Source organism: Anolis carolinensis, chromosome 1 (genome assembly GCF_035594765.1).
Source record: "Anolis carolinensis isolate JA03-04 chromosome 1, rAnoCar3.1.pri, whole genome shotgun sequence".
Classification (NCBI taxonomy): domain Eukaryota; kingdom Metazoa; phylum Chordata; class Lepidosauria; order Squamata; family Dactyloidae; genus Anolis; species Anolis carolinensis.
This window is the reverse complement of record NC_085841.1, coordinates 184,648,226-184,675,153: the sequence shown is the minus strand read 5'-3', so window position 1 is coordinate 184,675,153 and position 26,928 is coordinate 184,648,226. Positions and strand designations below refer to the sequence as shown.

The 26,928-nt window shown below is 39.2% G+C and overlaps 1 protein-coding gene across 7 annotated transcripts in view; it reads left to right on the top strand.

Annotated features, from left to right (window-relative positions):
* The window catches only part of c2cd6 (C2 calcium dependent domain containing 6), a 52,185-nt gene that overhangs the window by 14,016 nt on the left and 11,241 nt on the right, over positions 1–26,928 (top strand). For all 7 annotated transcript variants that reach the window (XM_062961775.1, XM_062961773.1, XM_062961779.1 and 4 more), the window contains 11 exons: positions 1,603–1,725; positions 4,015–4,059; positions 8,410–8,478; positions 11,888–11,979; positions 14,136–14,288; positions 15,986–16,100; positions 16,398–16,464; positions 18,088–18,164; positions 19,089–19,451; positions 23,518–23,590; positions 25,348–25,394. In XM_062961775.1, the coding sequence (XP_062817845.1) occupies positions 1,603–1,725; positions 4,015–4,059; positions 8,410–8,478; positions 11,888–11,979; positions 14,136–14,288; positions 15,986–16,100; positions 16,398–16,464; positions 18,088–18,164; positions 19,089–19,451; positions 23,518–23,590; positions 25,348–25,394 (1,224 nt within the window). The remainder of the gene's footprint in view (positions 1–1,602; positions 1,726–4,014; positions 4,060–8,409; positions 8,479–11,887; positions 11,980–14,135; positions 14,289–15,985; positions 16,101–16,397; positions 16,465–18,087; positions 18,165–19,088; positions 19,452–23,517; positions 23,591–25,347; positions 25,395–26,928) is intronic.

The window sequence follows — 26,928 nt, the reverse complement described above, 5'->3', positions numbered from 1 at the left end:
CTTGAGTATAAGCCGACCCAAATATTAGTCAGCTTGGACCGTCACTCGAGTATAAACTGAGAGGGGCTCTTTCAGCCTTAAAAAGGGCTGGAAAACTCGGTTTATACTCGAGTATATAAGGAAAGAGTAGATAATATATTGCATAAATGTATGTATGTATTTATGTATACATTTAAAAATGTTAGTCCAAAAATTATCCAAAAAGCCAGGATTAAGCTATTAGTGGGTCAGTGTACATTCTTTACCTGAACTGTTATCAAAAAAGGAACCATTCCTTGGCAAAAGGCAAGAGCTTCGTCCATCCTGGGAAAAATTATATGAAGCACCAACCCTTTCTGCTCTTCTTTGATGGGAAATGCTGAAGAGACATCAACACTACTGCCATTGCTCTGACTAGGCATTCAAAAAAGCCAGAAATGGCACTATGGCAGAGAGAGAGGGGCCGGTGCTTCTTTTTGGTTTTCCTGGGCCTTTTGCTACTTCACTCAGAGAAGGCGGGGTGCCTATATATATATATATATATAAAATACTGCACCTTTTATATAAAAAAGAAACAATTCCCTTCTCTTAGGACCTCATCACATTGTGGTCACCTATCCAAGTAATAGTGGGGGGACAAACAATTTTGCCTGTCTGATGAGGTCCTAAGTGAAGTGGCAAAAGGCTTTTTTGAATGCCTGGAAATAATGGCAGAACCGATTAGGGGCAACTGGTCCTGAGATGGCACTGGCACTTTCCCTGTGGAATGACGTTTGACTTATCAGTGGGTTATATTAAAAAAACCACAATTTTAGCCTCCAAACTTGCCCTCCACTTATACATGAGATTGACTTATACACGGGTACAGTATATATGATAAGCCTCTGTTATACAAATAATTTTAGAGAAGGAGAATTTTTTTTCTCTAGCTTTTTCTGGTAGTAATCAGAGATCCATATATGGGGAGGACCGCTTTGGGGACTTTGGAGTAGGATTTGAGCCACGCTTGACAGAGGAGGCAAAGACTCCTTCTGCACTGCCATATAATCCGGATTTATCAAAGCAGATAATCCATATTATCTGCTTTGAACTGGATTATATGAGTCTACTTCCACATATTTTTAGCATGGCTATGCTGTATGTACTATGTTGGTAATTGAATGTTTTACCTACATTGGAAACCACCTTGAGTCCCTTCAAGTAAATAGAGCAGTATACAAATAAAATGTATTTATTATTTATTATTATAAATCCAGTTCAAAGCAAATAATCTGGATTTTATATGGCAAAGACATATAAAAGAGGCCAAAGACAGAGGTCATGAATTATGATATCCTGGCAAGAAAAAGGGAAGATGCTATGGAAATTATGATGTGGGTTTTAAAAGGCCTACAAGCACAAAGCTAACTTTACGTTTTTAAACTAAACAATAAGCAGAATGAAGAGATCTATAACTTAGTGCAGAGAAAAAGGGGGAAATTTATGTATTTTCCTTTCTCAGAGTAAGAACACACACACAGAGACACACAAGTTTTTTTTTTCCTCTGAGGTCTGTTGCAAATAAATAACATGGAATACTGAAATTTGCTCTTCCAGTAAGTACATTTGAATTTTTAATTTCAGGTTCCAAAGCAAAAAAGTGATCCTAGAAATAGGATTTCATTAGAGCTGGTGGGCTTTGAGGGACCAAAGGAATTTCCAAGGCTGTTTGGGAGTGTGACTATGCACCTCTATGATGTTATTCAAGTGAGTATAATGAAAAGAGATCTTCTTACTTGTAAGTACAGGTTGAGTCTCCCATATCTGAAATATTTGAGACCAGATATTTTTCAGATTTGAAAATTTTTCAGATTTCAGAATAGCTGTATTTGCATAAGCATAGGGAAGGAGGAGTCGAGGGGAAAGTGAGCTAATCACATACACAGGGGCCCTGATGGGGAAAAGAGGGGAAAAGTGGAAGGACTCCACTTACATAAAGGCCCATTTAAAAAGCATATGTCCCAGCTTTCAAGCACACTTTTCACTCTCAGCAAAGTAGCAGAAAAGGGAGATGAAATTCCTCTCTCCCCTCTTCCCCTCCATAAGTCTTTTTCATTGCCCTTGCAGATGTTGTAAGGGTGCTGATCCTGCCACATGCTGCCATTATTCAGGTAAAAGGCAAGCACAGAAGCATCTGGACCATCTGCATTTTATAGGGGCCATGTGTAAGCAAAATCCTCCCTCCTTCTGCAGAGCCTTCATCTGTCACAATACTTTATGGAAACACTGTTATCTTAATCTCATCAGCCCCCCTACGTCAATGTCCTTTTTGCAACATCTTGCCTGATGAAGAGTCTTGGAGATTTTGGGAACAGATAGATTTTTCATGCCACTTTGGTTGGCCTGGTAGAGGTATAGATCCAATATACACTTTGCAGTTGTAGTAATGGCCATAACAACAACATGTTTCCTGTATAATGATTTGTTATGAGTGTGGATATATAAAACTATGTAACATGATTTTTATTCCTGGGTTATAAATGCCATTTCCTAATTTGTTCTATCATAAAAACATGGGGAAAGTTTATTAAGCTGCAAAAACTTTGTTTTTGTGGGACATCCTGAAGCACATTTTGCTATAGTTTTTCAATGAGTATCTCATAGAGTCTCAACCAATTCAACACAGTTTATTACAGCCACAAAAACAAAGTTTTTGGAGCAGAACAACTACTTTCAAAATAAGTACTGCACAATTAAACAGAAATAACATTTCAAACCAGGAACATGTTCCCCCCCCCCCCAAATTTTGTTACATCAATAGAAACTATGAATTAAAGGGAGCTAGGATTATAGCACATATATTGTTTTTATATTGACCTCCTGTATAAAATGAGGGTAGGTTTTGGGACCAAAATTATAGTTTTTGCTTTTCCTCAACGTTTAAAAATCCATAGAGGGAATATACTTTAAAAAAATTAAAGCAACAAAGAAAATGTGTTTATTTTGAAGGGTTCAAATTGGGAGGGTATAGACTGCATTACTGATCTTAAAATGTCAGCATCTATACCAGTGGTTCTCAACCTGTGGGCTGCGGCCCAGCAATGGGCCACAAGGACAAAAATCCGGTCCACGAACCTCCTTCCTCTTTACTTATTTATTTTATTAATTTTATTTCCTCTCCTTTCTGTAGAGCTGACCATTGCATTGGATAGACCACATCAGCTCTACATTATGAAATATGTTTTACTCTGGGCAAGCAGATGGTGACTTCTGTATGGCATATGTTCTGTATCAAAACTAGAGCTTATGTGGTCTATCCAGTGCAATTTTCTGAATCAGCACCCCAGATAACCAAGCCGAATCTAAAGTTGACCAAAAACTGATTCATAACCCTTTTGGTACTAATCCTGGAGAGTGGTCCCTGGTCAAAGTGGTCCCTGGTCAAATGGTCCCTGGTCAAAAATAGGTTGGGAACCACTGATCTATACAAATATGACCGGGGGGGGGGGGGGAATCTAAATGAGGAAAAGAGATAGAAATGCAGCGTGAAAAAAGGTGGGGATAAAAGAAGAAAAGCAACATACATCAGTTCATGCCCCAGTCTGAAAGCAGTGACAAGAGTCACTTCCTCCCTGGTCCAAATCAAAGAAAGAAAAGCATCTTTCCCTCCTTATTGGTCTTTTTTGTGACCTGAGTGGCATTCATCAGCCATTTGGGCAAATGGAAGGATACTGAGGTGGGAGCCCATTTTCGCCTCTATCTCTTATCACCACTTTCCCACTGGGTCCTTGTTCCAGCACTGACTCATGTATAAGTCAATCCAAGCTTCTGTAAAAAAAGAAAAAAAAAGAATTTGACTTATACATGAGTGTATACAGTAGACCTGGCAATTGATTACAATGTTACGAATATTCTGAAATAGCTTGATCTTTTTCAAATCTCTTGACTTTTGAACAAAATCTCTGGGTTGGAGATTTACTTTGTTGCTCTTAGTCAGTGAGTAATGCTGTAGGCAATGGTGACCCTCTCTAAACATTTCCATTTCCCCCCATTCAGAAGCAGTCCTTCACTGAAATATGTGCCATGAGAATTCGAAATATGGTAAGGCCACCTTTTCAATAAATAAATAATGCATGTTGCAGAACCACTGTAACAGTCTGTATTAATTACTATCCATTTCATCACATTTACTACATTCCACTGAGTCCTACACTGAAAAACCGGTAATCCACTGTGTTAATCACATTAAGTTGGGTTCAAGTGTAGGGTAGAGCATTATTTCCGTATTTTAATAGTGGGGGCCAGCATTCTTCTCAAATGTTTCAGGAGGTGGTGGGGAAGTGGATTTTTGGTAATGACCCAGATGTAGATGGGCAAAATTGCCAATTCTGTAATGTGATGACATTTGTTGCTCTCCGGTTTAAAATGAAAAATTTCCCCTATTTGTGGGAGGGGAAATTGTAGGAAGCGCCAAAAGTACCCTTGTTAGGGTAAGTTCCACAATTACCTTTTGTCAAAACAATCTTTTTTAAAAAATAGCCTTTCCGGGTCCTTCCCTTCCCTTCCTTCTGTGATATGTCTGTGCCTTGTATTGCATGGAAAGCTGGGAGAGAAGGATGCTGATCTCTGGGTGCATCTGCACTGGAGAAGAAAAGCAGTAAGGACCCACTTTAAATGCCATCATCATCATCATCATCATCATACCATGTTTCCATGCTGTGCAGTCTGGGAGTCATAGTTTTCCAAGGTCCATACCCTTCTCTTGGTGTGTCAAAATTCAGGAATCCAGCACGCCATGTCATTATATGTGGCCCTCCAGATGCTGTACTACAACTTCTATATTCCCATCATTAGATATCATGACTAGAGGTGGTGGGAGTTGTGATACAGTAACATCTGGGAAGCTGCAAGTCGTTCTGTTTAGTCAAGATAGTGGGGTTTGGATTTAGATACAAGGCTTGTGACTATGATGCCTGATGTTAAAATATCCATAAACGTTTCCCATATTGGTTGTAATTCCCATTGTCCTCAGTCTGCATGGTGGATAAGCAAAAGTGATGGGACTTGTCATTCAGTAACATTTGGGGACCCATACTGGGTAAAGGCCTTTAGAAGGCAACAACCAGGCAGACGTGGCCCTTGATGAAAAGGAGTTTGACACCCCTAGTGGATATGCTCATCTAAACTTTTATTCTTTCATCCTCGGCCTTATGTCATTTCCTTTTTATCAACTTTCTTTCCCCCTCTCTTTCAAGGGACATTATAAACCAGGCTTTGCTCTTTCCGTAATTGTCATTTTGAATGCAGTGGTGTATACTTCAATATGAAGAGGCTTTGACAGATTTGACAGCAATGGGGCGAGTCTCACTCATATATAGCTCTGGAAATCATTGATTTTTGCTTGATTGGAGTGTCAGTTTGTATTACACTCTTCCTAGAGGAATTAATTTGTTATTTCATTTTTGTTTCTTGTCTTCTTGTTGTTGTTAATCATAGCTTAGTGCTGCAAATCTTGTATGTCATATTACTTGCAATTATGAAACCATGTTAGACAATTCAAGTTCTCTCTTTTAATGTCTGTTAGGCTGTTAAAAGGGTGTAATTTTAAGAATCATCAAATAATATACTCCCGGCATTGTGTTCTATTAGGAAACACATAGAAAGGGACTGGATCCATTTTTTCTCATCATTACAATTTAAAGAACCAATAACATATGAGAACTCATCCATAGCCTAAAACACTATAATTTTAATTTCAAAAGCATGTGCTCTATAAATTGAAGATGTTCTGAGGAGGGTCAGAGATTTGTCCTGATTTAGGATGGCTTAGGGAGGAGAGCAATGACCAACCTCAATAAAATAGTGTAGAGACAGACATCACACTGGCAATGAAGGTCTGCATAGTTCAAGCATTCCCTGTAGTAACCTATGGATGCGAGAGCTGGACCATAAGGAAGGCTGAACAAAGGAAGATAGACGCTTTTGAACTCTGGTGCTGGAGGAAAATCCTGAGAGTGCCTTGGACCACGAGAAGATCCAACCAGTCCATCCTCCAGGAAATAATGCTTGACTGCTCACCGGAGGGAAGGATATTAGAGGCAAAGCTGAAGTATTTTGGCCACATCATGAGAAGACAGGAAAGCTTGGAAAAGATCATGGTGTTGGGGAAAATTAAAGGAAAAAGGAAGAGAGGCCAACCAAAGGCGAGATGGATGGGTGGTATCCTTGAAGTGACCAGCTTGACCTTGAAGTAGCTGGGGGTGGCGAGGGCTGATAGGGAGCTCTAACATGGACTGGTCCATGAGGTCACAAAGAGTCGGAAGCGACTGAACGAATAAACAACAAGGGTGGTTTACTTAATTGTCCTTTAATGTGGAACGATTTACACAACCAACACCATCAGGTATTCCATATGCAAGTTTTCTTGAACAACTTAAAATCCTTCATAATGGTTGATAATATAATAGATTTTGAAAATAGTTATCTTATTACAGTAGAGTCTCACTTATCCAACGTAAACGGGCTGACAGAACGTTGGATAAGCGAATATGTTGGATAATAAGGAGATATTAAGGAAAGGCCTATTAAACATCAAATTAGGTTTTGATTTTACAAATTAAGCACCAGAACATCATGTTATACAACAAATTTGACAGAAAAAGTAGTTTAATATGCAGTAATGCTATGTAGTAATTACTGTATTTATGAATTTAGCACCAAAATATCATGATATATTGAAAACATTGACTACAAAAATGTGTTGGATAATCCAGAACGTTGGATAAGTGAGACTCTACTGTATCAGTTTTAAAGCAGTTATTTACATTAATAGACAAGATCCTAAAGAAATAATGCCTACTTGTGGAAAGAAGCAAGGTGGCCTGTTTTCACTTTTGCTTTTTGTACTGGCGACTGAACTTCTAGCTAGCTACCTGCATAGTAGCAAACTAGTAATTAAATTTGAATTGCAATTGTAATTATACATATGGTAATATTTTCATACATTTAAAAAAATAAAATGTTTAAAAAAGGAATAGATAAAATGTTTAAGGTAAGGTTTCATGTATTTATTTCCCTCATGTTATTTCTAAAAATATATATGTAGCATTATATTTTTATGTAAGACTAAATAAATACATCAATTCTGCTAATGGTAGTGGTCTGTAAACTGAGGTGTGGCTATCAGATTGAAAACTAAAGTAATAATTTTACGCAGGGGTACAGAGTTCTTCATGGCAATTTATAAAAGTAAATACTAACCCCCCACACACATCAGTTAATCTTAGAAGCACTGATATGCAGTATCAGATCCTTGTAATTCCTGGTGCTAGTTTCTTTTTCTCATTTGTGTTGATAGAAGTAAGTATTTTTGTCTCCTTCACCCTATGGAGGACTAGGAGTTATTGAATGTTATTTGTTTTACTGATGTTGGTGATTTCTTCTTTTCTGACTGGTTTTGTTTATTGATTTATTATTGGATTGATCCTTTTTCCTCATAAAGAGATTTTTAAAAAATATTTCCATAGACAATAAATACCTAGGAATTTTTAGAACCCATTTGCAGCCCATTAGGGTCAGCGCTACATACAATAGTTACGTGTTCCTGAGTGTGCAGATTTTTCATTTGTGTATCCTAATATATTGGAATATTGCTTTTGGAAAGGTTTCCTGCTGGTATTTGCATAAAGAGTTTAAAAGTTAGATTAATGTGTTAATTTTGTAGTTTAGGCCCCTTCCACACAGCTGAATTAAATCTCACATTATCTGCTTTGAACTGGAATATACTGCAGTGTGTGGACTCAGATAAACCAGTTCAAAGCAGATATTGTATTTTTTTAATATATACAGTAGAGTCTCACTTATCCAACATAAACGGGCCAGCGGAATGTTGGATAAGCGAATATGTTGGATAATGAGGCATTAAGGAAAAGCCTATTAAACATCAAATTAGGTTATGATTTTACAAATTAAGCACCAAAACATCATGTTTTACAACAAATTTAACAGAAAAAAGTTCAATTCGCAGTAATGTTATGTTGTAATTACGGTATTTACGAATTTAGCACCAAAATATCACGATATATTGAAAACATTGACTATAAAAATGCGTTGGATAATCCAGAACGTTGGATAAGCGAGTGTTGGATAAGTGAGACTCTACTGTATTCTGGGTTATATGGCTGTTTAGAAGGGCCCCCAGTTTAGCTGGGGATCAGACCACAAGGTATAGGATCCTATTGGTATTAGTATTTCTGGGCAGTTTTCCTGGGTATTATTTTCCCCATTTTATGGGCAAGACCACAACATTGTAAAACTTGATGTGTATTATGCATAAAAATCCAGGGAAAATGTAAAATACATGCCTTCCAGATCTTACATGCTATAATGCCATTTAAAATGTAAATTGCAGCATAAATTGTTCAACTAAAACTATTATGTTTATGATTTTAGGTTTTCTGCACAGCAGAGGTGGAATTTATGTTCTGCTATGGATGTCTTGGATATGGGTATTCACATCAGGTCACATTTCTTTTTCTTACTACAGTAGTTGCTTTGCATTTTAATTAATTAATTAATTTTATCAGAAGCACACCGAGGGTACAGTTGTAATATATTTAAAAACACAAAGTTTAAAACTTGGCATTATACTAAATGTCCTTTGACCAGTATTAAGATTATTGTCCAGGTCAGAGAAGGAGAAGTCCGCAATACGAAATCCAGTCCAGGTCATACACAGAGCCAAAGCGTAGAATGCAGTACAGCAACTAATGCATAAGATCAACACAAAGCAGTCCAGAGAAAACCCTCACAGTTCCAGCCCCCCACAGCCATGGATAATCCAGATTAAATTTACGTTCACAGAAGTCTTCCCAAGGCACGTCTTCCCAAGCAGCTCACATGAACACACACTTTGCCGACTGCAAAGGTGATCCATTTCCCAAACCCACTCTTAATCACAACTCATCCTCAGAACTAGAATCAGCCAACACCGTGCTAGCAGCTGCAGCCTGTTGCTGCAATTCCTCCTCAGAGTTAGAATCAGACAACGCCCCACCAGACCTCCTTTCAGCTGAAGCCCCTTGCCGATCCCTCCACCCAGTCCATCTTTTATCCAAACCCATAATTCCCCAAGACCCAGCAGGATCCTCACTGTGCCAACCCTCAAACGTGTCGCTACTTGTGGGTTCTCTAAAGATGTCCTGGATCTCCCGCACCTTAGTCCAGTCCATTACCTCATCATCTGAACTTGTCATCCCATCTTCCTGATTCTCAACCCCATCATCCCCCTCAAAGCCTTCAAATGTGTCATCATCAGTAGGCTCCATAAGTATTTCCCGGATCGGCTTCCTTTGTTGCTCCTCATTGGAGTCTTGCTCATGAGTAGTCTTTCTTCCTCTTCTAGTGCACCTAGTAGTATCATTACTCAAAGACTCCATCACAACAGGTTGCATGCTGCAAGTCGCTTCTGGTGTAAGAGAATCAGCCATCTACAAAGACATTGCTCAGGGGACGCCCAGATATGTTATGATCAGGCTTCTCTCTGAATTTTAATAATGAGGATGAAAAGAGACTCAACGATCATGAAGCCGGTACCCTCCCCGTAAACTGCAAATTACAAATCAACTCAGAAATTGATGTTCTCTAACCAGAGAGAAGGGGGCAGCAGTGGCTCAGCAGGTTAAACCTCTGAGTCACGGAACTTGCTGACCAAAAGGTCAATTCAAATCCACAGAGTGGGGTGAACTCCCATCGTTAGCTCCAGCTTCTGACAACCTAGCAGTTTGAAAACATGCAAATGTGAGTAGATCAATAGGCATCGCACCATGTAGTCATGCTGGCCACATGACCTAGAAGATGTCTAAGGACAACACCAGCTCTTCGGTTTAGAAATGGAGATGAGCACCAACCCCCAAAGTCAGATTCAACTAGGCTTAATGTCAAGGGAAAACCTTTATTTTAATCAGAGAGAATGAGCCAACAAGGTTGACAGTTCTATGGGCTACTGCATATGAACTAGTTCCAGATGATTAACCTAGCTTTCTAAACTAGTGGAGCATTGATTCTCACTTGAGTCAATGAATTCAGCAAAAATCCAGATTAAAGAATGCATACGGGAACAAGCACAGAGCAGATCTTGGTGAGCCGAGTCAACCTGTGTTTCTATGCTGCTCAGAACTCTCTTTCGAGGGATTAGTTGAGACAGGTCTGCACAACTCAAAAGTAGTAAGGCAGAAATATTAAAATAGTCTAAACTTCTTCAAGAGACTCCTTCTCCTCCTTTGTATTTGATCTTGATTAGTTGAAACTCATCACGTGACCAGCAGTTCACCCCACGCCCCATATCTCTTCCCCTTCCCACCTTTCACATGTTGTGCGAGTCTGGTGTAGGTAAAGGGAGCTGAATAGAGAGTGGAGGCAAGCCATAATGTGCCTCCCAGTTGGGCTACCTCTTGCTCCAGGATGCCTTTCCCTGTGGGAGGTTGTAGTTTGGCAAGGAACCAGTGGTCTATATCAGAGAAGTCTAAAGACCTGACAGAAAGAAAACTGGTGAGAGTGGCAGCCTCTTCAGGCCATATGTTGTGCAGGTCTGACTGAAGAGAAGATGCGATAGGGACATCTGCATGTGTGTGTATTAGAACAACACGTAGTGTGGAAACAACCATTGCATGGCCACATACTGTGGGCACACCCATTCCTGTCATGTTTTTATGAGTCAATTCCACGCTTTAGACAAATGGACTCTTTTTCAATATAATTTTAGTTACACTTCAGAGATATATTTATTATACCTAGATCAGAAGGTGGAAAATGGGCCGGGATCACAAAAGCTTGATGCCACAGTTTTGAATTTATTGAATACAATTCCTTAACATCAAAAATAGAGTTTGCTCATGCTGTTATTCTTGTGTGAACGGTGGACAATGCAAAGTGTTTCCATTTCTAGTGGAAGTCTTTTGGTCTTCAACTGTATTTTGTCTGTGACCAGTTTATATCATTTGCATCTAGTATGCATTACTTCTGACTTTTTACAGATTTAATTATTAATCCTCTTTATGTGTTTCATCCTTCAATGTATTTGAATAGCCATTTTTTAAATGAATGGGATGTATAAGTGATAGATTGAGGTTTGACAGAGAGGTTTCACCACATGCCAAGTCCATGTTAAGGTGTAATTCTATACTTACAAACTTACCATTCATTCTGTCAATTCATAATATAATACAAGAGGTTTGGGGAGAATTCACCATTATTTACAGGAGTTGCACTTGACCTACATCCAGAGAGCACTGTGACCCCCACCAACAATGAATTGAGACCAAACTTGGCAAAGAGAAGCCCCATGACCAACTGAACATACTGCAGGGGTTAGTGGGAATGGACTTTGATTTTGGGAGTTATAGTTCACCTGCATCCAGAAAGCATTGAACCCAGCTGATGTCAGATCTGGACCAAACTTGGCACACATACTTAACATGGCCAATTGTGTGTACAGGCCTGCTCTGGGAGTGATTAACCTCTGATCTGGGAATTGTTGTTCACCCTTATCCAGAGAGCCCTGAACCCAGCCAACAACAGATGTGGACCAAACTTAAGTGATATTACCTTAAGTGATATTACCTAAAACAAACAATGCCTTCTTCAAATAACCCGGACACCCCCAAGCTAGTTCATAATATAGTAGAGATGCAACCAAAAAACCAATGGAAAATGATTTGCAATTCCAGAACAATTCCCATGCAATGAGCTGAAGCAGTAATTCACAAAATCTTTGAAGAGATTTCTTCAAGAGTTTTCTCAACTCTTTTCTCAACAATTTTCATATCCTGTGTATTTGGGAAAGTAGGTTCATAAAATACATTGTTTTATGCATTATAAACAATCTAAAATTACACAGTTGCTTTTTTCAGTGTATGGTTTCCTTCTGCAGCTGAAACTGCCAGGGGCAGATCCAGCCCAATCTGTGGCGTATTCCATGTTTCTGCGAGTTCCACCACCAGAAAACAGAAAAGATGCTGTCACGTAACTATTCTTTATATAAAACTGTACATTAAATCCAAATGGATTAAATGGAATTCTATCTAATGTTGTGCAGATATAGTTGGCTCTCGTTATTCACATTCCATATCCACATGGCTTGAAAATAGCTTGATTTTGCCATTTTATATTAGGGACACTATTGTATATAGTAAGACTTAAGCACTTATGGATTTTGGCATCCATGGGGAGTCCGAAAATAAATTCCAATGGATACCAAGAGTCCACTTTATGTGGGCATGATGACGAAAATCCTTCATTGCCAAAGACAGAGTTCCCATATCATGGCTATGTCTGAAAATGCATGCCACCCCCTCTCACACAAAAACCTGCCTTTTCTAACTGGAAGTTCCCCAACCAAAATTCTTTGCAAGGTGCTGCATATCAGGGCCCTGGAAAATGAAATATGGTGCTTTCGGCTGCAGGCTTGCCAAAAACGGGCAGCCGGAGGGACCTCTTGCAGTCCTACTGCAACTCCTTATCTCAAGGCACTTAATGACTGGAGAGTGCTGTGCCCTCATCTACAGTCCGCTGCTCGCTTATCCCTCTGTTGCGACTCTGCAAAGCTAAAAATGTTTGGTTATGTAAACATGCATCTCCAGCAATTACAAGACTGTAAGTCATAGAATCATAGAATCATAGAATAGTAGAGTTGGAAGAGACCTCATGGGCCATCTAGTCCAACCCCCCGCTAAGAAGCAGGAAATCGCATTCAAAGCACCCCCGACAGATGGCCATCCAGCCTCTGCTTAAAAGCTTCCAAAGAAGGAGCCTCCACCACAGCCCGGGGGACAGAGTTCCACTGCCGAACAGCCCTCACAGTGAGGAAATTCTTCCTGATGTTCAGGTGAAATCTCCTTTCCTGTAGTTTGAAGCCATTGTTCCGTGTCCTAGTCTCCAGGGCAGCAGAAAATAAGCTTGCTCCCTCCTGCCTATGACTTCCCCTCACATATTTGTACATGGCTATCATGTCTCCTCTCAGCCTTCTCTTCTGCAGGCTAAACATGCCCAGCTCTTTAAGCCTCTCCTCATAGGGCTAAGTCCAGTTTGTATTCTTGTAACTACTGAATGAGATGCCAGTTATTGAATTTTAGAATATTTAAAAATACAGTATAGGCAGTCCCCGAGTTACAAACATCTGATTTACATACAACTCTCAGTTATGAATGAACAAGGGTGAGACGACAGGAAGTGAGAGGAAATATATCCCTAGGAAGGGAAATTCACTCCTGTAAGTGTTATCATGGGGAATAAAGTGTCTCCACTGAAACCTTATCATCAATCCTTGTTTCCACAACAACCCAAAATATTAAAAATTCAATTGTTATTGGAACAGAAAGTGAGATAAAATTTTCTGAACAGAGGCATAGACAGCAAAACAAATGTTACAGGAGTATTAACCTTTCCCTCTACGTACTAGCCAAAACTTTTTTTATTTTCTTTTGTTGGAGGTACACTTCAAAATGTACCTGTCTAAAGCCTTCTAAATGAAATCACACTCTGTAGGGTTCAGAGGAAAGCAAAGGCAAAACCCCCCGTGAACAAAATTTGACAAGGAAAACTCATAATAGGTTAGAAATGGCTTGAAGGCACACATGTTGAAAATGACAAAGGCATGCAACAACCCTTATGGAATATTTCCAATAACAACATGCAACAACAATAATTCTTATTAATAGCTATGTTTTTCAGAATTTTACATTCTAAGTAAGAAACTGTACCCTTCCCCTTACCTTACTTTAAACATTATCATTGACTTGAGGGAAAGAGGAATACATTCAGAACATTTGCTAAATTGGCATATATATATATGGTCTTTTCCTTCATAAAACCATGTTGTGATTAAGCAGACTAAGGATAATCAGGGAGCACAGACCTGGCCCAGATCTATTCCCATTTGGTGGCAGGGAGTGGGAAAGTTCATACATTTCTGGCCTAAAATGAGTAGGGAGAATTGAAGAGCCTTAAAATTGCCACTCAAAAGATTTCTGGGAGCATGACTAGCTATTTTGCCCCAAAACATCTTTTTTCTCACATTGGACCTTGATGGGCTGCGTATAGGAAGGCCAGGGGAGAGGGCTATTCTTTGTGATAGCTACTAGTGGCCAATATTTGAATTCCTACTTTTTCTCATTTTGTAGCAATGTGATCAAGCCACAGCGTATGGATTACCCTGCATGCTTATCTCCAGATCTGAATGTTACAGTTGGAAATATTGAGTTGGAGCCTCCTGCAGAAATGACAGATCATTACATAAGTCTTCAAAATGCTTTGAAAGAACCTCCCCGAGAAAGGCAAGGAAATGCAGGGTTTTTTTTTTTAATTGATAAAGCCTAACAACTGATAGTGAGGCTTGAACACCAGAAACTTGGGATACACTCCTGAACTGATCATGGGAACAAGAAACACTGGATAATAGTGAACTGTATTGAAATTAATTACTTCCATTGGAAGTTACTATAGAGCAGTGGTTCTCAACCTGTGGGTTCCCAGGTGTTTTGGCCTACAACTCCCAAAAATCCCAGCCAGTTTACCAGCTGTTAGGATTTCTGGGTGCTGAAGGCCAAAATATCTGGGGACCCACAAGTTGAGAACCACTGCATATCCTCTCGAGGAATTTGCTAGGTCCTCCAAGCTACTACCATGATAACTTTTGGCAGAGGCATATAGTTGAATCTCTGGAGGACCTAAACGTTCCTAAAGAGGACATATTTTGTTGGTTATATTGGTGAAACCACTGTTATTGGTCCTGCATGTACAGAAATTATGCATGGGGAACCTTCTTTGGCCTCGGGTCATCATTGACTCCAGGAATTATGTTAGAAGTTGTTTAACAAACTGGCATCAAAGAATCTTTTAAAGTGATTTTTTAAAAGGGGAAATTGCAGCGCACAAGGAGGAAACGGCTTTACCTCCCAAGCTGTGACCATCCCTCAAATACATTCCTCTACATTGCAGTTAGGCTTTGTCGTACTTTCTTGTTTTGTTTTGTTTTTTAAGCAGTTTAGATTCTGGTCTTCAGCCTAGATCCTACCACCTGACAAACTGAAAACATAAAATACCAAATAAGGAGCAAAATCACCACAAGAAATCAGTTCTTCCAAATATATCTATTCAAATCATGTATTGCCTGAGAAAATGAAATAGAGGTTGCTGCTTACCAAAAACCAGGGCCTATGTAAATGGATCACAATTTCTACCTGGTGTGGGAAGAATAGCTTTGTTGGTGCCACATTCTGCCTGACCAATTGCTCAGGGCTTTGCAGATTTCCCAGTGGCTTTGGAATTTGGCCTTCAACCTTCGTCAGATCCCTCTGCCCTTGAAGTCAACTGCCCCTTAGTCTAGGGATATGGAGGGTGTGGATAGAAGAGGAGAGAAGCCAAAGACAACTCACTTTGGTCTGTTGATACAATTGAGAAACATTCTGAGGGGTTAGAGCAGGCATGGGCAAACTGTGGCCTTTCAGGTGTTTTGGACTTCAAATACCACAATTCCTAACAGCTGGTAGGCTGTTAGGGAATTGAGGGGTTTGAAGTCCAAAACACCTGGAGGGCCAAAGTTTGCTCATGCCTGGGTTAGAGTGATATAGGTAGGGGAGCATTTCCTTCACTGTAAGAGTTGGGAGACTGATAGTGAGGACCCCAAAGGAAGACTGAGATATTGTGAATGGTTCCCTTATATTATTGGAACAGGTATACTATGGTGATGTTGAAAAGCAGTGGGGAAAAACCTATGCCATCGTCTGAACAAATTTTGATTCAAAAACTGGCCGATAGCCAGTGAAACTGCTGGTGGAGCAGAAAAACCAATTTTGTCTTCCAAGATTATGGGATGATGTGTAGTACCTTTGAAAGGGTTTACTTCAGGGTATTCCAATTTAACAATTGGATTGGATCAGCATATAAGTTTGTCTTAATGACAAAGAAATTTGCATATTTAGATATTTCAGTATTTCTAAAATGTGGGTTCTTGGATGGATTTGCTCTTTAGGTTGCAGAAAATGAAAAAAGAATACCGGAGTCTGTCAACATGGCGTGAGAAGGCTGAATATTTAGACCAACTGATCTTAAAAAGGGGACCAAAAACAAGACCTACTCAACCAAAGGTATTTTTTTTATTAAAAGGAAGACAAATAAGGTGCAGCTGACTGACAGCCACACAATTTGTGAATGGTGTTTTGTAGTTTCTCTCGTTTCTTTTCTTTTCTTTTCTTTTTTTCCAAATGGTTTGAGGAATAGGACAGGGGATCCGTTCATCCCCTCTCTTCTCCAATCATTTGCCTACTCAAAACCAAATCACTGAGGTTCCAGAACTAATTATCACAGCGGGGGGGGGGGGGGGGGGCTATGTGACTACAGGGAAGCACTATATTCAGTTTAAACTACTTTATCCTCCCCACCAGATGTCTCGCTTCAGGGAAATTGTTGAAAAATTTCATGTGCCTCGATTTGCATCTTCTTCTTCTCAAGGTAGAGTGGTCATTTATTTTTATTTTTATTTGTAATCCCATCTTAAAGGAAGAACAGAAAGCTCAATAGGCCAATTACCTATTACTGTGCAATATACTTACTTACTTACTTGCTTGCTTACTTACTTAGGCGATCCCTCATTATCCGAGTATGATGGCCATCCACGTATAGTGTCTTGGCTGTGGTGACTGTGGAGTTCTATTTTTGATTTGCATGTTCTTCTGCAGTGAGGGCATCTGTTTCCAGGTGGAAGGCAGTCTCAGTTAGGGTTGGCTTGATGCGCCTCTTGGCATGCTTTTCCCTTTCACCCTCCATTCGTGCCTCTTCAAATTCCACTGCACTGCTCATCACAGCAGACCTCCAGCACTCAAGGGCCAGGGCTCCCCAGTTCTCAGTGTCTATGCCACAGTTTTTGAGGTTAGCTTAAAGCTAAAACTGTGCAATATATACTTGTGTCTTGGATAACAAGGTGGATCAGCCTCTTATAACTTTGGCAGCAGTTAAACGAAGTGGCCCAGTTAAATAAAATTGTCATCAATTAGTCACAAAGGGCAAGAAAATAAAAGGTAAAAGTTGAGTTTGAGCCTCAGCTGTCAAATCTTCATGCTTCGCCTCATGTTCTGTATTGAAACAAGCCGCTTTGAGACCTCTTCAGGGGAGATAAAGTGGGGTATAAATAAATATTATTATAATAATAATTTTTCCAAAAGGAAAAAAATGGGAAGGAAAATAAAAGATTACACTACAAGTAAATTCTCCAAGAAACTGAATGCAAGATGGAGACTAGATCTGAAACCCAAATATCAAACTAGAAACAAAACTGGTGATACTTAGAGAAATGTTAGTCCAAAAAACACCCAGGGAGCACTCGCCACAAAAATGCAGAGATACATATGCAGCCCCTCAAGGATAAATACAGTTTAGATCCAGACTGCTCAATATCTGCATATGGCCCATGGGACCCCCCCCCCCCAAAAAAATTCCCCTCAAATCCACCAGATCCACTTCTCCAATATCATTTTTAATGGGGAGTTGTTTTGGGAACTATTTGGGCCCACCTCAAATCCCCCAAAACTGCATAAAGAGACAACAGTACGTTCCCCTAACCCCAAACTACCCAACTCCCCAAACAACTCCCCGAAAACAGACACACACACACACACAAGGCAGAGACAAGCAAACATCAGCCATAATAGCATTTGGAAGTGATAGCACATCACTCTGCACAGGCTGAAATGTATGGCTGCTTCCCACTGGCCATCCACAGGAAGATACAGTTGTTCCTGCCCTATTTGGAATTGTTTATTCCTCTGCTATACAAACCTTTCAGAGTCTTAAGGTCTTCATGAGGAAATTTTCTCCCAGTTCTGCCACCATCACAAGCCTGTTTGGCGAGGAAACAGGAAAGAGCCTTCTCAGTTGCGTCCTCCTTATAACTAGGGCCCCTTCTACACTTCCATATAAAATCCATATAAAATCCAGATTAATTGCTTTGAATTGGATTATATGGCAGTGTAGACTCATATAATCCAGTTCAAAGCAGGCAATGTGGATAATATGGCAGTGTAGAAGGAGTCTAGGTCTCTATCATTTACTTACTGACAAATTGTTCTGCCTCTATAGGGCTATCCATGGAAGAATCAAAAATAGCTGAAATTCTACCAGATGAGATTACATCAGACGAAAAGCAACCAATTCAGGTATGAATGTGCAACATAAGAATATGGTATTATAACATGAAACTGATACCACCACAGCCAAAGAGAAACTGCCAATCACTCTTGTAAATGTTTCAGCGATAGAAGTGGTGGCATTACTTGAAATGGAAAAAAAAATGAAAATAGGCTTCATTGGCTGCTTAAAAAAATCCAAAGTAAAAGAAGACGTTTAAAATGTTAACTCAAATGTAACAAATAAATGCAGTTTTAAAGTTACTCAGAATTTTGAATCAAGCACAAATGTGTTAGTGATGGATAAGGGACAGAAAAGACCAGACACTGTGACTTTGATAGTTGTAATTCGTCTAAAGAGGGCAAACTGTCACCTACAGCTATGTATTCTGGACAAAGATTAATTTTACCTTCCTGTGTTTTTTACACATGAAGGCAATGGCACTATATTTTGGAATTAAAATCCATGTAATATTCTTAAATTCTTTTCCTTAGGGAAAAATTCTGCAAGTCAGATGTACTTATATGATTAGCATTTATTTTTAAAAGGTGATTTCTCCTGTAGTGAAAGATGTCTGTGTTATACTACATGATTGTCCTCAACTGCATATTTAGCATTTGACATGTTTGTGACTATTCATTGAAAAGCAAATACAAGCTTAATATGCAAGTCTAATTACTGAAGCAAAGAGTGAATAAAAAAACACATTGCAAGAGGGAAAAGTTGTTAATCAAAGGAATCACATATTCCCATAACTTCTAGTTTACAGTAACTCTGTTTTCCTAGAAGTATCAGATTGGTGCAGGCTGCTCCTTAAAGTGTTTCAAGTGGCATGTATTTCATTAAACCTGAAATCCAAATAGTTATCAAAAATATTTACAGTCATTCCAGGTTGTCCTTTAGTACATATTTTAAATAAGACTTACTGCTGTTGTTGTGTCATTCTTTTCCAGGGATGGGAAGGTGTCCCCGAAGATGTTTCTATCTTGTATTTGCAGCCTCCTACACCTACACCTACACCATCCTACAAGGAAACTGAATTAGAAGATGAAATGGAAATGGCAACTGGACTAGTAGAACCCACTGAATCGACCCAGCATGTCCCAACAGTGGCTGTAACTACCAGTACCAGTTTTTCTGGATCTTCAGAAGAAGGGGATGTCTTGGAAGATAAGGTCACAACAGGAAAAGGTGGATCTGAAACTTCATTGTCAAGTTCCGGTGAAACACCAGAATTTTCTGAGACAAGAGAAGAAAAATTTCCTGACATAGTGCAAAAACCAGCTACCCTAGAGTATCTCCCAGAACAAATACAGGTAACATATACTCTCATCACCTCTTGCCCAAACAGAAGTAAAGTTATTTCACCTGCTCTTTTCAAATGTTCTTTCCAAGTGGCCAAAGTGGGGGAGGGGAGTGATGGATCAATTATGGTATTTTGAAGATAATACTCCTCCACTATGTCAGATCTTTAACCACTCTCTTTAAAATGTTTGTTCCCTAGCTGAGGAAGCCTTGTACATGTAATTCTCTGAAAGTTGTTGAAATTGCTCTGAGAAAATTTGCACCACATCCCTTGAGATTCTTTTGGAAATGTTATGATAGTTCTATAGATATTTTAGGGCAGAGATGTCAAACTCATTTTCATTGAGAGCCACACCAGCCTCATGGTTGCCTTCAAAGGGCCATTGAATCAATGGATGGGGAATCAATGGACACAGAGGGCCAGCTATAATTTTTTTACATAATGGTCGGTGCTCTTTAGTTTTCACCCAATTTGGATCCCCAGATTTGTTGAATGACAACTATCACTTTTGATCATCTGCCATGAGGACTGAGGGTAATGGGAATTGCAACCCAAACTGCCTTTGTGGCACTGTGACTGGGGAAAGATTAAAGGTCATTTTAAAGTCCGGCATCATCTCCACAAGCCTTGTATCTAAATGCAACCCCCTCCCCCCGGTCCTGACTAAACAGAACAAACTATAGCTTTCCAGATGTTACTGTATCCCAAATCCCATCAGCTCTGTTCATGTCTAATGTGGAGGAATACGGGAGTTGCAGTCCAGCATCTGGAGGGCCACATAAAATGACATGGAGGATCGGATTCAGTCCATGGGCTTTGAGTTTGACACATGTACTTTGGGGCAAAAACAGATGAGATACATTTATAGAAGTGTTGCACTATCTTGTTTTTAACTCACTATCTGTTCACTATAGAAAACCAGGATTTTAAATTAAGTGAGTGATGGCTGCTAGATGAGGGACATGTTGTTTGGTGTTTGGCTTCTTCTTCAGGGCACTGCTAAGTGTTGCGGGGACACACTTTGTCTCTTTTCAACCCATCATACTTTTGGAGAATTATGATCTTTGGAAAGGCATGACCTTGTTAGAAGTCATAACCTTTTGGGGAAAAATGATGCCATAACCTTTTGGAAAATTGAAATCTCCATAATCTTTTGGAAAATAGCATTCACCACCATTTGGGGAAAATCAGCAATCTCCCTGAGAAGAGTTAAAAACTAGCTGGAGTCAACCTTCTCCTTAGTGGAAATATCCACTAGTATTCATGCAAGGCAATTAGGTTTCTCAGCTGTTAAACTGATATACCTAAATATCTCTTTGAACTGTGAGGGACAAAGATATGCCAAGGCACAATATATATATATATACAGCAGAGTTTTAGAAGTGTTCTTTTCAGTTGCCCCCTCCCCCCAATCTACTCTCCCCTAAAACATCTTGTTTTAAATCATGCTCTTAAGAGACAAAAATAAGCAGACATTTAAAAGTAACATAGTTTGTTTACTCACAAACTTCATGTATTCAGCATACAGGTACTTAGCATATCAGTCCTGTTACAGATAGGATTTGAAGTAGTTTCTCTGTGCAGATAACACAGGACATCTATCTTATAATCAACAGTCCATAGTCTAAAGTTTCTCTCAGTTTTGAGAGTCTAATAGAGTCTGTGTATAGTCTGAAAGTCCAATAGGGCCTGCCTCTACTGGCATCTGAAAGCATAATTTAATCTTTTTTTCCCCCAGCACTTTACTCCCAGCCCCGGCTCTATTGCTCTTCGTTTTTGCACAAGCCTTGCCATTATCTCTAATATCTGAATATGCCCACTTTTCCAGCACTTATTTGATGTTGAGTGGTGTTATTTTATGATGTTTTTACTTTTTAAACTGATTTAATTGTATTGTTTATTGCTACATGTTTTAATTATCTATCTTTGTTTTATGCTGGGCCTTGTCCCCTTGTGAGCCTCCTCGAGTCCCTTCTGAGAGATAGGTGCGGGTTATAAGAATAAAGTTGTTGTTTGTTGTTGTTGTTGTTGTTGTTGTTTCTAAAATGGAGTCTGAGTCTGAACAGTCCCAGATCTGATCACATGGTCTGCAGACCCTCCCACAACAAAGAGGTTAAGGAAAACTTCATACCAATACACACATACAATACATTAAGCAATCTGAATTATATACAGACAAATAACTAGTGGAGGCTTGAAGAAGGTTGCTATTACTAACACATACAAACATACAACAAACACACACTAAACAGTCACCACCAGCCTGCTGAGCTGGTCTGCCAGGGGAAAATCTCATCTTGTGTCCTCAGCATCAATGGTTGCTGGTGACTCTTATGGCAGTAGGGTGTTGAGTGTGATCCAGGTTTTAATCTGAACATTAACTGAGTTATTGACCTATTTGGAATTAAAGTTCAGCACTTTAGAGTTAACTTAAATGTGGGCAAAAAACCAAAGAGAATTCATTGTTCAGTATTATATTGCACATGGAGGAGGCAAGCACAGATTCATTCTACCCTGCAAAATGTCCTATTGCCCTCTTTTTAATTTGCCTACAAATGTTTTTTAGGCTGGTAAGTCCTGGAAGTTGATTTAGGCCCCTTCTACACTGTCATAAAATCCAGATTGTCTGATTTAAACTGGATTTTATGGCAGTGTGGCTTGCCCTTATACCACCTCGTGCATTCTTGGGGCTTGCAACACCACCAGTGCTGTGGCAAAGCATTTTTCTACATGCAAATATAACTCAAGACTATTAGTCTATATACAGTTGACAGGAAAACACTGTGGAGGGAATTGCCAATATTCTGGAATGCAGTCAGCAGAAAAGGTGCTGGCAAAGTATAGCCCACCACTCTAAGGCCCCTTCTACACTGCTATATAATCCAATTCAAAGCAGATACTGAAATCTGGATTTTATATAACAGTGTAGAAGCTATTAGAAGAAGCTTTGAAGCTATTTATCACAGCATAATGTTTTGTAGACTTCAGCCCATTGACCAGGAGATTTTTTTTTCCTGAGCTGTCTGGACTTAGCAGCATGTAACAAATATCATTCTTGGTAAAACAGGCTCAATTAAATTTGATTTGTTTGTATTGAGCCTTCATAAAGAAGAATTTCAAGCATGATAAAAACATATCATATACATACATGATGCTTCTTGTATATCTTCTGCTTTGCATAATGAGGTTACCTGCCGTTTGTTGTTTTGCTATGGTATTCCAACTTTAAAAAATATATGCCAAAATGTATTTATCATATTAGAAGCAAAACCAAGGGTACAGTTGTAATATATTTAGAAACACAAACAAAGTTAAAAACTTGATATGATACTAAATGTCCTTTGACCAGAATCTGGCCACTTGAAGTGCCTCTGGTGTCGTTGCAAGAAGTTCCTCCATTGTGCATGTGGCAGGGTGCAGACCACATTGAATAAGTGGTCTGTGGTTTGCTCTGCCCCACACTTGCATGTCTCAGACTCCACTTTGTAGCCCCATTTCTGAAGCTTGGCTCTGCACTTCGTGGTGCCAGAGCGCAGTCAGTTCAGTGCCTTCCATGTCGCCCAGTCTTCTGTGTGCCCAGGGGGGAGTCCCTCATCCAGTCTCAGCCACTGATTGAGGTTCTGGGTTTTAGCCTGCCACTTTTGGACTCTCGCTTGCTGAGGTGGTCCTGAGAGTATCTCTGTAGATCTTAGAAAACTATTTCTTAATTTAAGGCGTTGGCGTGCTGGCTGATATCCGAATAGGGGATGGGCCGGCGATGTCACTGCATTGGACCTTTAATTGCTGGCTGCTACTTCCCGGCAGATGTCAGGTGGTGCAATGCCGGCTAAACAGTATAATTTCTCCATTGGTGTGGGGTATAAACATCCTGTGATAATGCAGTATTTCTCTTTAAGAGCCACATCCACTGTTTTAACATGGTGAGATGTGTTCCACACTGGGCATGTGTACTCAGCAGCAGAGTAGCAAAGTGCAAGGGTAGATGTCTTCACTGTCTGGTTGTGATCCTCAGGTTGCCAAAATAAATAACTTTGTTTTCTCTCTAACTCTTCCCTTCCTATATTGTATCTTAAAAGTCAAAGGAATCGTTTCCCAGATCTGGTTTTCCTCAGCTTGTTCCAGATGAGTTTGCAACTCCTAAAGTATCAGGTAAACAACTATCTGTTTCCAGCAGTTTGTACTCTGAAATAAATAAATTGAAACATGACATTAAAGACTTTCAGAAGAAAAGGCTTCTCACTGATAGAAATATATCATATTTTTAATCCTTATCATATTCTGGCATATGAGGAGAAGAAACAGGAGTAGTGGAGCCAGATTTTTGGCCCAATGATTATAGCTCAACCATTAACATCTTGGAATTTTCTCAATGTGTTGGATTACAGTTCCATTAACACCCGTCATTATGAGCCATTTTGGATGGGGATGGTGAGAATTGTAGTCTCATGCATCTGGAACCAAATAGGAATGGCTTCTTGAGGCTTTCTGGAAGTCAGAAGGTGAATGGTGCTGTGGCTCCTTCCCTCCTCCCACAATAAGGAGTTGCAGGAACGACCATTCACAACAAAACCATTGTATACTTCACTTGGTTGATCTATATAATTTATAAAGTTTATATATTTTTTGTTTTGATGGGTTACCTAGGAGCTTCTGCATGAGGATTCCATACAGCTATTATAATAGCAATAAAACAAAGAATCTGAGGGAAGAATCACATATTCTTGTATATAAAGGTATTGCAGCTTGAATATGCCAGTTTAAGGGGAAACATTATCTTTGCTCGAAAATGTACGTCTTAACCTTGCCTTAAATATTGCAATAATATACACAGTAATTCTCTTCTTGATCCTCTTCACTCACTGTCATTGCATCCATTTAATAATATCTTAATAGTGGATGATATAGTGGAACTCCAAAATTGGCCTTTTAATAAATATACTGTACTACAATGTCTTTTCACAGAGCCTAGTTATCTGATCCTATGTAATGGTAGAACTAACTCCCATATCCATGTGAGATACATTCCTGGGCATCACGTGAATACACAAAACTACAGATAACACTTCCTTTTGATCTTCTGTAAGAAAGTAAAAACTTAGCTCTGTGACCAAGCCTTTAGAGAACCAGTGCAATAAACAAACAGATATGGATTGACATGCTATGACTATAGGAACAGCCTGGTTTATGCTTGTGGATTATGTGATTAATTATTACCGCGATTTTAAATGTTTTAAATTGTTTTACTTGTATTCTATGATTTTAAATGTCTTCTAATGTTGTATTGTTGTCAAGGCATCGAATAGCTGCCTTCTATGTAAAGCCGCTTTGAGTCTCCTTCAGGGTAGAGAAAGGCAGAATAGAAATATCGCAAATAAATAAATAAATATGTAACACAATTTTTGTTCCTGGGTTATAAATGCTATATCCTAATTGGGTCTATCATGAAAACATGGGAAAATTATTAAACTACAAAAGCTTTGTTTCTGTGGGACATCCTACAGCACATTTTGCTATAATTTTTCAATGAATATCTCAACCAGTTCAGCCTAGTTTGTGGCAGCAACAAAAACAACATTTCTGGAATAAAGCATCTACTTTCAAAGTAACTACTGCACAATTAATTAGGAAATAATACTTTCAAACCAAGAACAGTTTTTTTTTTAAAAAAAATTGTTACGTCGCGTATTATCATACCCTATTGAAATGAAGGACTTCTGGCCCAAGATTGCCATAGCATTAGAGAGGATTACAGAGGAGTTATTTTGTCAAATGTGAATAATTTGGGATACTGGTCCAGCGGATACAGGTATATGCATGATTTCAGATTTAACACTTTATGATTAAATAAGAAGGTACTCATTTAGACTTCAATGTTTTAGTTTTCAATGTCTCTCACTTTTTTCTAGATTCAATTGTCAAGTCAGAACAGCAATGGCGTTGGAAAGACTCTGGGGTAAAGAATAACTGGTTCTGTACAATTGTGGTTGGGGCAATGATATGTAGCATTTATTATAAAGCATAATTGTTTGTGGCTTAACACAGAAAAAGCAAGGAGTTGATATAATCTGGCATCTGATTAACAAACCACCTCCTGGATGTTTTTTTGCCTGAAAATTACAACCTCTCTAACAGATGCAAGCCAAGGAGCTGTGGTGGCACAGTGGGTTAAACCTTTGTGCCAGCTGGACTGCTGACCTGAAGGTTGGGTTGCTGACCTGAAGGTTGCTGGTTTGAATCCGGGAGACGGGTGGGCTCCCGTCTGTCAGCTCTAGCATTTGGGGACACGAGAGAAGCCTCCCAGCAGGATGGTAACACATCTGGGCGTCCCCTGGGCAACGTATCTGCAGATAGCCAGTTTTCTCACACCAGAAGTGACTTGCAGTATGTTCTCAAGTCACTTCTGACACGATTAAAAAAAACAGGTGCAAGCCTAAAATTCATTTGAAAATTGCCTTGTCCTTTATCCTTTATCCTTTAGTTTATCTCAGGTCTCTTCCAGATTGGTTTTGGGGGTTTTCCTGTTGATGTCGCCTCCACTCTCACTCACTCCCTTCTTTTGGTAGTTATTGGTAGTGATTCCTTGAATCTCCATTAGGCCTCTTCCAAATGTGGCATGATTTGCTGTTGTGATCCTATGGTTTGAAGAGGAAATTTTCTCCTCTTCCTTTTCTTTTTTAAAAATACATAAATGTTACAATCCAAAAGTGGCATTTTACTGAGGTATTAGAGTGGAAATTTTTGAAAAAACTTTTAAGTAGGAGAAGGAATCCATTTTTCTTCTGGAATGTCTCAGAATTACAAAAAGAAGAGAAATGTTGCTGTTGACACTAGGGATCTCCAGAAAACAATCAAGGACAATACATATGTTTCTTTCTTAAAAAGAAAAACTTCCTGAAAATTATGGCAACAAATACCAGAACAATCCAAAAAAAAATTCTTCATTTGAAGGAGTATTAGAGAGACTAGGATTATTTTTATATTGACCTATTAGTGCTAGAAATGTATTGGTATTGCTCTGTTCATGAACATTATCAACATATACCTTATTTCGTTTCATTCTAAAATGTGTATTTCTTATTTTTATTTTATCTGGTAGAAAGAGGTGTTGGGATTGTTTCTTACCTCTGTTTTTCAGTCCTGCCTCCCCATTCTTCTGCCCTTTTCCTGAGAATTTCGTTCCACATATTGTTGTATGTGTGACTGAATTATGGCACTTACAGTATGTTTCTTAACTACCGTCTATGTTTGGTCAGAAGTTTGGGGAACTTTTGTCATTCCAGTTTGTTTGGATTACATCTCTCACATTCTTTCAAGCTCCTTCTACACTGCCAGATTATCTGCTTTGAACTGGATTATATGGCAGTGTAGACTCATAATACAGTTCAAAGCCGATGATTATTATCTGTTTTGATAATCTGGATTATAGGGCAGTGTAGAAGGGCCTTAAAGCGCAAGAATATTATTCACGTGAGGGGACTTTATTAATA